Source organism: Elephas maximus, chromosome 12, assembly GCF_024166365.1.
Source record: "Elephas maximus indicus isolate mEleMax1 chromosome 12, mEleMax1 primary haplotype, whole genome shotgun sequence".
Classification (NCBI taxonomy): domain Eukaryota; kingdom Metazoa; phylum Chordata; class Mammalia; order Proboscidea; family Elephantidae; genus Elephas; species Elephas maximus.
In genome coordinates, this window is record NC_064830.1 from 29837339 (window position 1) to 29849169 (window position 11831).

The 11831-nt window shown below is 47.2% G+C and overlaps 1 protein-coding gene across 3 annotated transcripts; it reads left to right on the forward strand.

The window, feature by feature from the left end:
• The first annotated feature begins 6558 nt into the window (after positions 1 to 6558).
• On the forward strand, positions 6559 to 10589 carry LRATD1 (LRAT domain containing 1). 3 transcript variants are annotated; one of them, XM_049903271.1, is made up of 2 exons: positions 6559 to 6816; positions 7820 to 10589. In XM_049903271.1, exon 2 carries the CDS (start codon positions 7856 to 7858, stop codon positions 8732 to 8734), a length of 879 nt encoding a protein of 292 aa, XP_049759228.1. In that variant the 5' UTR covers positions 6559 to 6816; positions 7820 to 7855; the 3' UTR covers positions 8735 to 10589. The 3 variants fall into 3 exon arrangements, with proteins under 3 accessions (XP_049759228.1, XP_049759229.1, XP_049759230.1); XM_049903272.1 differs by lacking the exon at positions 6559 to 6816 and adding an exon at positions 6840 to 7365; XM_049903273.1 differs by lacking the exon at positions 6559 to 6816 and adding an exon at positions 7430 to 7693.
• The last annotated feature ends 1242 nt before the right edge of the window (positions 10590 to 11831 follow it).

Here is an 11831-nt window from a genome sequence, read left to right on the forward strand (position 1 = left end):
TCCTTGACCTTGATAATTTAGAAATAGGCTGAGTGTGTGTTAAAAGGAGTGGTATGTTAAGTATATGTTTTTAATTAGGAACCATACTTTATTAACTATATGCATGTCTCTAGTTAGATCCAAACTTTTGGCGTCTGGAAAATAAATAAGTACCTTGTTATTTATGATAAAGATGATTACAGAATAAGAAAAAAAAAAAATGAATCAGCACCAGTACTTATAAACACTGTACCATGAAAGATTATTTTCAAGGAAACACGTTGAAAAATAAGCGAAACATAAATCTATATAGTTACTTTACTCTGTGCTGTTTTAAAATAAGTAAATTTTCCCTTTTATTAAATTCTAAGGTGTCTTTATAGATCAGCAATAAATTTATTACAAGTTTACCATAATTTCTCTGCCCTGTGGCATAGCTATAGGGAAATTTAAGGTGGTAGGGGTGGGTGTGAGAGAAATAGAAGAGGAGCAGACAGACAGACAGATGTCCCTTGACTCCCAAGAGCTATCTATGTCAATTCAACTCTAACCAACAAATAATGAATTACATGTCTACCTTGTAGCATAGTGGTCAACAATGGGGATACCACTGGAAACATAATAGATACAGTCCCTCCTCCTTCAGAGTTCACAGTTTTGTAGGCTATATAGAAATGTCATGAGTCAATGTCAACACAGCAGTGAAAGGACACAGTGCTATGCAGGCACCTTGAAGGGGCACTTATGAATTGGATCGTGTCCCCCAAAATGTGTGTCAATTTGGCTAGGCCACGATTTCCAGTATTATGTAGTTGTCTACCATTTTGTGATCTGATGTAATTTTCCTGCGTGTTGTAAATCCTAATCTCTGCCTGTGGTTAATGAGGCAAGATTAGGTCATGTTAAAGAGGATTAGGGTGGGGTACAACACCCTTGCTCAGGTCACAGCCCTGATCTGATGTAATAGGAGTTCCCCTGAGATGTGGCCTGCATCACTTTTTAATCTCATAAGAAGTAGAAGGAAAGAGAAGCAGGCAGAGAGAGAGAGGGATCTCATACCATCAAGAAAGGTGTGCAGGGAGCAGAGCACATCTTTTGGACCCAGGGACCCTGTGCTGAGAAGCTCCTAGACCAGGGGCAGATCAATGACAAAGACCTTCGCCCAGATCCGATAGAGAGAGAAAGCATTCCCCGGGAGCTAGTGCCCTGAATTTGGACTTCCAGCCTCCTAGACTGTGAGAATATAAATTTGTTTGTTAAAACCACCTACTTGTGGTATTTCTGTTATAGCAGCACTAGATACCTAAGACAGGCACTTAACCCAGATTTGGTAGATCAGAGATTTGGTAGATCTCTTTCTTGCAAGTGGAAGACTCGAGAAAATAATCCTTAGCAAAGGGAACAGAAGCAGTAACACAAGAAAGAGCATGGGGTGTCAATGAAGCAGAGAAAGTGTTAAAAACAAACAATTTACAATTAACCGTGAAGCAAGAGGGAGAGCGGCAAAAGATGAGGCGGGCAGGTAAAAAAGGGCTGTATTATAAAGCCCTGTTAGGAACTTTGAATCTTTTCCTGAGGGTCATGGGTAGTTACTGCAAGTTTCAGGCAGGGAAGAGACCGAATCAAATGTACATTTTAGAAAGTATTCTGCTTACAATGTGGAGAGATGATTGTGGGGAGCAACACAATGAGTAGATCGCTGCAGCTATCTAGTCCCTGGGTGATGCAAATGGTCACCACACTTGGCTCCAACCCTATGGAGTGTGGTTCTAATCTGACATCCGTGTTTGCCATGAGTTGCAGTTGACGCGACAGCAACTGGTGGTGGTGGGTAGCTATGCAGATGAGAGTTGTTGGTGGCTGGGACTAGACGGTGGAAGTACGGGTGACTAACGCGGAAAGATGAGCAGGATATTCCTGTGGGAGAAGCAACAGGAGTTGAGACGATTATATGCGGGCCTGAGGCTGAGGGAGGAGTGACAGGTAATATCCAGGCATTGGCTTGCAAAACTAGGAGGGCAATGGTGTCAGTCAACAAAATGAAGGCCAAAAAGGTAAGCCCAGGTTTCCAGGTAGAAAAAACGTTCCACTTGGGACCTCCTGCCCTTTTGATGTGTATGGAACATGCCAGTTGGATATTTGGGTCTGTGGTTCAGGATGCAGATGGGACTTGGAAATTTACACTAGCGAGTCATTGGCATGAAAATGTAATGCAAGTCGTGGAAGCAGACAAAGTCAACCAAACAGGATGCACTGAGAGGAGAACCGAGAAGAGATTCCTGAAGAAAATAAATCTTGAAAGGAAAAGTTGAAAGAAATGAGCCCACAGAACTAAAAAAAAAAAAAAAAAAAAACACAGAACAGTGAAAGAATAATCATAAAAGTTAAAGGAAAACCAAGACAGTGTCGTAAAATGGAAGGTAAAGGAAGAGTTTATATCAAAAGAAAGAAATGATTAGCTGTGCCATATGCTTCTGAAATGTCAAGTCAGGTAAGAATCCAAAAGCATTCATCAAATATAATGTCAAGCGATCATTGGACACCATGGGGAGAGCTGTTTAGTGGAGTGATGGGTGCAAAAATAGCCTGAAGGGGGTTAGGATCAAGTGTGTACTGAAAACTCCTTCAAGATAGGAACGTATCTCAAAGGAGATGTATAGTCAAGGGGTATTTTTAAGGGCTGGGAGACTTAAGTTTGTTTATATGCAGGTGGGAAGACACTAGTAGAATAGATGAGGTTATCAATGAAGGAGAAGAGACGGGCTAATTGAAACGGTGAGGCCCTTGGGATGGCACAAAGAGGTGGCATTCAGAGCAGAGGTGACAGGAATGGGGCCAGAAGAGGCATTATAACACGAGGGGAATCCTGAAGCAATACAAAGAAAGAACAAAAAAGTTATGCTTTATAGACACAAATTCAGAATGAGTAGGCAAAAGAGGAATTTCTCATCTGGACCAGAAAATTTCTTTTCTCACTCAGGTTTCTGCTCTGACCACAGCATTGGTAGGCACAGTGGACTGGGGCAAAGGAGTTTAAACAGAAGAACAGACAGATACAATCTCAGCTCTCCCACAAACCTATAGTATGACTTTTAAACAAGCCACTTGACTTCACATTCCTTTGAATGCAAAGCAATACATTTATTTACCAGCTCAGCATGAGCAAGTCTAAAATGAGTCTTGCTTCTGTTAAAAATGGTTGGGAGAATGTCAAAAGAATGTGACTCCAAGTATTTATTAAGTGCCTACTCTTCAAGGGCTGTCACTGAACCCAAGAGGATAAGAATTATTTCCTACATTTGAGTAGTACTTGATCAGTGATTCCTACACTGTGTCTAGGATGCTTGGGTTGAGTGTTTAAAATGGAGATTCCTAGAGACAATATTCAGAGACGAAGTTAGAATAAATCTGGGAGAGACCCTGGGAAACTGTATTTTTATCTGGGTCACTTGAAGATGCCAGAGGACAGTTTGGGAACTCAATACTGTGTATCAGGTAGTAAGCTTTCTCATGCATTCTCTTACTTAACACATGCTCTAGGCATTGAGGCGCTCAAATTCATGGTATCAGCCCCACTAAAAGCTCTCTAAATAAAAGCTACCATTTATTCATGCATGTATGGAGTCAGCGAAGGTGTATTTCTTGCGTGCACACTATACACCGAATGCTATGCTAGGCAAAGAGAATACGGATTTGAACTAGTTATGGGTCTTTTCCTCAAATATTTCATTGTCTGTTAGGGAAGACAACTGATGATGACAGTTTGGTAAGTGTTTTGACATTCTCCATACCTCCAAGCCCTGACAATATTTTCTATAGATTATCCTTTACAGTGGGTGAGAGATTAAGCCAAAGAAGAGCAGCTTGTTTACTCTGTAGTCCAGAGTAGTATGAGAGCGGACAGAGAGGAGAGGCTATATTGTCCTAAGCAAATAGGATGTGAACATTTGTCCACCAGATTTGATCTTCAGGATCTAAGGACCTAAGGGAATAAATAAAAAAGGTTATTCAGAGTTAAGTGCTGTGCTGCTTTAAGTTAGTTGCTGTCAGACACCAGACGTCACTAATGAACTCTTCAGATACCCTCGCCCCAAAGTCCAGTTTATAACAACACTACTTATAATTCACTTTTTGATCTCTGAAGCCACTTGTTTAATTCTCTTAACTTCAAGGCCAAAATGGGTTATTATTTATAGCAAGTATAAAAGAGGTCCTCACAACCTGTGGTCAGTTCCAAGGATGGCAGCTTGTTTTCAAATAACTTGTACGTGGATAATAGCTAAATTTCTGAAAAGATCAATGTACATCAAATGTGGACAGATGGTCATTTGAAGACTGTTTTTTTCCAGCAATAATTATTAAGCACCCAACTTGATAAATCACTGTGTTTTGAATGCCGTGTAGCATCCAGAGACTTTCAGAAAGCAAACATAAACTGAAGACTGCAGTTTGAACACATTCAAGCAATAATCTACAAAAGAGAAGAAGGGCTTTATAATATGCTTCAACACCCCTGTAGCCTTGAGCCAATCAGCTAACCCCTATGGGATGTCAGTTTTCTAAATTTATGAAACAAGATTTTATTCTTTCAACAAACAGTACGGCCCAGTTAACAGCTGGCCCAGGAGTCCCTTACGCCTTGGATAGATAGCTGACGTGGCATTTCGGCCTCAGTTCCCTCAGTGGTTACAAGGCAGATATTAGTGAATATTCCAAATAGGTGTCAGGGATAAATATTCTACGTAAACCTCTTAGCACAGTGCTTTGGTTGTTTTCATTTTTATTCTTACTAATATGTTGTGTTTTAGTCATCCAGTGCTGCTATAACAGAAATACCACAAGTGGATGGCTTCAACAAACAATTTTATTCTCTCACAGTCAGGTAGGCTAGAAGTTCAAATTCAGGGTGTCAGCTCCAGGTGAAGGCTTTCTCTGTCAGCCCTGGAGGAAAGTCAGCCCTGGAGGAAAGTTGGTAATATCAATCTTCCCCTGGATGAGGGTTTCTCAGTACCTTGGGTCCAAAGGATTGCTCTTCTGGCACTAATTTCTTGAAGGTATGAGCTCCCATGTTTCTCTGCTTGCTTCTTTTATATCTCAAAGGAGGCTGGTTTAAAACACAACCTAATCTTGTAAATTGAGTCCTGCCTCATTAACATAACTGGCTCTAATCCTGCCTCATTAACTTCATAGAGATAGGATTTACAACACATAGGAAAAGCACATCACATGACAAAATGGTGGACAATCAAACAATACTGGGAATCATAGCCTAGCCAAATTGATAAACATATTTTTGGGGGACACAATTCAAACCATAACGTGTTGTGTTATTTCTGAGATATGGTATGCCCGGCATCCTGAAAGAAGGCCAGAATAGAAAATTGTGCAGAGCACAGTCCTAACCTCAAGAATTTTACTTTGGAAGGAGGTAGGTGAACAGGTTTGTAATAAAATGGGGTAAGTGCTTTAGCAGAGTTTGCACAGGCTGCCAAGGGGGTTGCAAAGAGGAAGTAGCCGACTCTGGGCAGAGAGAAGGCACCATAGGCAAGCTGCTAGAGCCCAGACTGGAAGCAAAGAGATTAGAATCAAATACTAAAAACTCGTTGTGGCTTAGCGTTATGAGTTTTTTTAAATTGTTGAAGTAGAATTTCTTATATGTGAAAGCCATCTTTCAGTCTCCAATACCCAGTGCACAATCATCTATTAACTTTTGAAATGAAATTATTAATTGCTGCTGGACAGCCTTCTCCCATAAAACTGAACAAAAGTTCCTTAGCAAAAGAAGTCCTGCTGTCTGGAAAACACTATTATATCCTACCGCCAGCACTTTCACAGACAGAAAACCGGAGGCTAAAATCTTAGGCACAGCCAGGGAGGCTCAGACTTGCAAGTAGCATTAGGAGCCGCGCTCCTCTTAAACGGGGCGTGAATGCTGCTGGATCAGCAGCTTCACATGGGTCAAAGGAAGAAAAACCAAAGGTCGTAGGAGCAATCAAAGGCGTCGGTGCCCAGCAGGAAAAGGCCTAGGAGCGGAGGGCCAGGGCGGGAACCTTGAGGACCCGGGGCTCCGAGGCCAGGAAACAGCAGGGCTCAGGCGCCAGCCTCCGCCAGTAGGCAATTCCTCTCCTCGCCGGGTCGCCCTCAGTGCCTGGGCCACCTGGACTGTACTGGGGCTTCTTCTCCACCCCGGACTCAGCTTCTGAGCTGGAGACCGTACTCCCGAAAGTCGGAAAGCCGCGGGGACTGTTTTAGTTTCAATCAGCTTGGAGGAGATGGGGAGCGGGGCGCGAACCCAAGGGCTCATGGCGAGGTGAAAAAGCGCAGCCCTCCTCGCGCGCTCCCCGCGGGCACCCACTCCCCGGCCCGCGGGGGCGGTGCGCGTTCGGGCGCGCAGAAGCGAGGAAGCTAGGCCGGCCCGCGGGCGCGCGGGGGCAGGGCGGGGCGGGGCGGGGCGGGGCGCGTGCAGGAGACCCGCCCCTGCTCTCCTCCCCTCTGGCTGGAGATTGACGAGGCCTGGGCTTTCGCCCCAACCAATGAGCGCGTTCCGGGGCAGGCCCTGGAACCGGCGGCCCTGGCTACTTAGAGGCGTCGGTGAGGCTGTGGGAAAGCAGAGCCGAGCCGAGGCTGCCCAGGTAGAGCAGGATCCTTAGCCAGCGCGGAAAGGCAGGCGCACGGACACCGCGCCGGGCACAGCCCCACACCGTTCCGCGCGGGGCAGAGAGGAGCTGCAGCCCCACGCGCCGCCCCGGACCCGCTCGCCACCGCCGACTCTGCAGCATCCATGGGGACCAGGAGACTTTAAAGGAGTTTGGGGTTTCGGGAGCAGGGAAATCACCGGTACGGAGAGGCGGCTTTATTTGCCTTGGAAACGGTTTTTTTTGTTGTTGCTGAAGTGTTTGGACCCTGTGCCGGGTAGGAGGGAGAGGGATTGTCTGTCTGAAAGTGAATCCCCCCTCCCACGTACATACCGCGCACTGGCTTCCCCCGTTCTTCCCCTGTCTCTTTGTTAGGTTATTTTGGAGAGTGCAGCCTCGCCCTAGCGCAGCCGGATTGACTGCTGGGCAGAAGGCGAGAGAAGGGGCAGAGTGCACCTTCACGTGTGGGCAGGTGTGCCCGGCTGCTCGGGTGTACATGCATTGGCGAGCGTGCAAGCGTGGGGCTGGACTTGTGTGCGGCTGCGACCGTGGGAGTCTGTATCAGTGAATCGTCGCGACGGTTTGTCATTGTGTGTGTATGTGGCATTCGCGAAAGTGTATCAGCCTGTCGGTATCTGGACTCCAAGAGTGTGAAATTTTGTTGGTGTCAAGTGAGCGCTTGTGAATGTCCGACTGTCATTGTGCGAGGCGCTGTCAGGGGAGGAGTGTGACGGACCTAGTGTAAAAACCGGTAAGTGGGCTGGAGAGGGTGGGGACAGAAATGTGAGTGACCTTCCCTCCTGGCTGTGGGCTTAGGCGCCCTGTCTCCCTTCCAGCGAACCCTGCCTTTCTTCCTTTTTTGGGTATCCGTCTACCACGCGGCCACAACCCACGCTGTCCTCCCCGTTAGGACTCCGCACCCCCTCTAGCCTGCCTGTGTTTTTTTCTTGTGGGAGTTGGACCAGGTTCTAGGACGGGGTGGGAAGCTTTGTGGTGGCTTCCGCTATCGCCCCGGACCATGTAGCTGCTCCTGCACCCTTCCTCCCTCCGGGGAGACACGGGGGGCTCGGCTTGCGCAGGTGACTCGGATGCAGACGCATGGGCGGGCGACCAGGTCCCTGGCGCACTGTAAGTGTAGGGGAGGGAAGATGGGAGAGGCAGCCCGACTCTGACCGTGTCTCGGCCTCTTGTCTGTGCTTCTGCAGATCCCGGCTCCTGGTTCTCGCCTCGCCGCGTCATTGATGGGCAACCAACTGGACCGCATCACCCACCTCAACTACAGCGAGTTGCCCACAGGGGACCCGTCGGGGATCGAGAAGGACGAGCTGCGGGTCGGGGTCGCCTACTTCTTCTCGGATGAGGAGGAGGACCTGGACGAACGCGGCCAGCCCGACAAGTTTGGTGTGAAGGCGCCTCCGGGCTGCACCCCCTGTCCGGAGAGTCCCAGCCGCCACCATCACCATCTGCTGCACCAGCTGGTCCTTAACGAGACTCAGTTCTCCGCCTTTCGGGGCCAGGAATGCATCTTTTCCAAAGTGAGCGGCGGCCCTCAGGGCGCCGACCTGAGCGTCTACGCGGTCTCGGCGCTGCCGGCTCTCTGCGAGCCTGGCGACCTGCTAGAGCTGCTGTGGTTGCAGCCCGCGCAGGAGCCGCCCGCGCCCGCCCCGCACTGGGCAGTCTACGTGGGCGGCGGGCAGATCATCCACCTGCACCAGGGCGAGATCCGCCAGGACAGCCTGTACGAGGCGGGCGCGGCCAACGTGGGCCGGGTGGTGAATAGTTGGTACCGCTACCGCCCGCTGGTGGCCGAGCTGGTGGTGCAGAACGCCTGCGGCCACCTGGGCCTCAAGAGCGAGGAGATCTGCTGGACGAACTCGGAGAGCTTCGCCGCCTGGTGCCGCTTTGGCAAGCGGGAGTTCAAGGCCGGAGGGGAGGTGCCGCCTGGCACGCAGCCCGCGCAGCTGCAGTACTATCTCAAGGTGCACCTGGGAGAAAACAAGGTGCACACCGCCAGGTTTCAGAGCCTGGAAGACCTCATCCGCGAGAAGCGCCGCATCGACGCGAGCGGCCACCTGCGAGTGCTCCAGGAACTCGCCGATCTCGTGGACGACAAGGAGTAGCCGCGGAGGGGCCGCCTTCCCCACCTGTCTCCCCGCGCCCCGCTCCCTTCTCATTCCCGCACGCGGGCTTCGCAGCCAGCGATTCACAACTCTCGCCCTCCTCGCGTGCCCGCCGCCGGTGGCCAGTGCCCAGGCTCTACCCTCGCACTCCGGCAAGTGGCAGGAAGTCTCAGGAACTGGTCCCGGGACTGGAAGAGCACAGATGTGTGCGCCTGGCTGAGACCCCCAATAATATTGATGGTGTTGGGAGACCCAGAGTGCAGAGTGCGCGTATCCCTTCAAGATGTAAGGGGGGAGAGGAATGGGCAGAGGGGAGCAGGGACATGGCCTCCCCCGCGGGTCACTGGTCAGTGACTGTCACCCGACAGGGAAACTAGCCCTTACTACAAAGGGACCATCACCGCCCCAAACGCACACAAGCAGACCCCTCGGAGGCGATAACTGGTCTTTTCAGAGAGCAGTTCAGCCCCTGTATGGATGTCTCTCCGGATTGCAGGATTTCCAAGAAATCGAGCCTGTCCCTAAAGCTCTTGTGAATAATTCCACAGAAAGAACCTGGGGACTCTGGGTTGTCCTCAGGTTGCCCGGGACTTTTCGAACTCTCCACCCCCAGGGCTCCTGCCTGGCATAGTGTTCTAGGCTCCGGGCTAAGCTAGATAGAGTATGCTTCCAGTTCTTTCTACGGAGGGAAGGGAACGCCACCGCCCACCCGCATTTGCTTGTGAGCCTCCCTCGCTGGCAGAAGGGAAGCCTTCCCGGGTCCCAGGAGGATAAAATAGCGCAGGTAATTTGGTGAGGGGAGCCAGCCCCGCCCCGGAACAGAAGCGGTTCACCCGGTGTCTGGGAACTTGAATGTGTGGAGAAGGGCACTTAATTGTTCTTGACCCTAGATCGCTCCCTCCTTGGGCTACACTTCAAAAATAGTCATATTTTTAATGGGTTTGGAGGAGAGAGGGGGAGAAGACATGGCAACATTCCAGAAACCAGCATTATTAACAACACCATAGCCAGCATATTTAGTTTGGCTTTTCCTAACATAGAAATCTTAGAAGGTGGGGAAGTGGGAATAAAGTTTTAAAATTGAGAGAGCAGTTTTCCAACTATGTCAACAAAGCCTATCTGTTGATGTTTTTATTGACCATTTTAGCAACATGCTAATAAAATTTCAAATTGAAATTTTTATTTTCATGGCTTTAATCCATGATAGTTTAAATACTGGGGCCATTAAGAGTGGATTTAGCTAAGAGCTTAGCTAACATTGCCTTTTCACTCTGTTTTTCTCAAAGCTTACGAGGATTCTGTTTTGGACTATTGTAGTTAATTTTCTGGCTTTCAACAGCAGCCCTAGTGGTGGTGGAGCCGTTAATCAATGTGTATATTGTACTGAATTTCTGTTAGTTAAAGGGTTTACTGTTCGGGTAGAAATTGCAGGCGAGTTCCATTATTTCTCTTTTCTCCATGTTGTATGCATTACCATTTCATATTTGCATTCTTTCTTTCTTTTTTTTTCCCCCCCTCTTCCTCTGATCTCCTTAACAACGACTCTAAACTTGGTGGCTCTTTTTCCTTTTCTTTAGCCAGTGCCAGAATTCATTCCTGAAAGCAGGAAAGGGCATGCAGGATGAGGACAAACGTGTTTTTGTTTTGTTTTGTTTTTTAATTAAGGCTGTGAAACCCCTTCCTTGGGCAAGGATTTACAAACTTCTCTCCTTGTACAGCAGCAGCAGCCTGACTCATTTGATTTCCTATGTGTTAGACACCTATAGCATCTCCATCCCTTTCAAGGGAATTTGTCAAATAGTGGTGTTTAGCTAATTGTTGCAAGGAATTCCATATTGATGGCTGTGACATAGTTGGACAGCAAATATTATGGCCAAAACCAGTTTCTTGGCCTTTCAAAAATAATGCAATAAAAACTAGACGAGGTTAGCTCAGACTCGAAATGCCTTTTTTCAGGGTAAATGCTTCATTTCTGGTTTTTTTGTTTGTTTGTTTTGGTTTTCATCCTGGATTCATTCCCTGATCTTCAATCAAAATGTCAGCTCAATGAAATATGAACTATTTTTCTTAAGAGTGATTTATTTTTCAAATGTTTAAATGCACCTGCTTTTTTTTCCCCCAACACATATACAACAGCCAAATTTTGTAATAACTATCTTACCTTTGCATGTACAGAGAACTGAGAGTCATTTATTTCCCTAACTTATTCCTCTTTCAAATAACAGGATGGCAGATCATAAACCAAAATTATTTATTGTATCTACACACGCCACATTCCTTACTATGTGTCTTACTACTGTGTCTTGGTTCCCCGCTGTATTAAACACCATCCCAAGCACTTGTTCCAGTGGGGCTTCTTCTTGACATGTTGGCTTCCACCTGTCACTCAAAAGGTAGGGCTCCAGCAAAAGAAAACAAGTCAATCTCTGGCACGCTTAACACCAAGATTGATTTCTTTTGATGGCACCTAATCTGATAGTTTTCTTTCCAAGAGGCTCACTCTAACAGAGAAATGACTTATTCATTTCATACTTCTTAAGACTAGACTGGCAATAAAAATAAAAATTTAGAAGTCAAAGTCGCATTCGTTACTATACTAGCCTATTAAAAATTAGGTTGAAGATAATACAGCTACAAATTTACAAGAGTAAAACACTGGTTCCGGAGGAAGGTAAGAGGTTTGAAAGATTTCTCTTCTTCCTTTTAAAATAATCATCTGTGGGTCAAGGTGAATAATAACCAATGGCAGAATTCTAATAATAGTGCTTCGTAGAGAGGCTTCCGCTCATCAATTAGTACAGTGGCAATGTTATCCAAACACTTTATGCTGAAAAAGTGTGAAATCAAGAAAGTGGAAGTTCGCTTTGTAGATGGCGTGAGCACACTTGATTTTTACGAAGGGCAAATGTCATCTCTGGATTTTATCAGAGATACGAAAACTAAGCCAAAAGCATCCTAACATTTAAAAGAGATTGGGAGTTTAGTTTTGGTTATAGTTGCCTTCAGGAGAACAGAGCTTCATAGAAACTTCCCTGATGTTCAGGCTGGTTTTGTCAGCCTGCCTAGTGTTTAGGAAAACTATCGTTACACCATCTCT

Coding starts and splice junctions, on each gene's coding strand:
- LRATD1 (XM_049903271.1), top strand. CDS start 7,856: ATGGGCAACCAACTGGACCGCATCACCCACCTCAACTACAGCGAGTTG.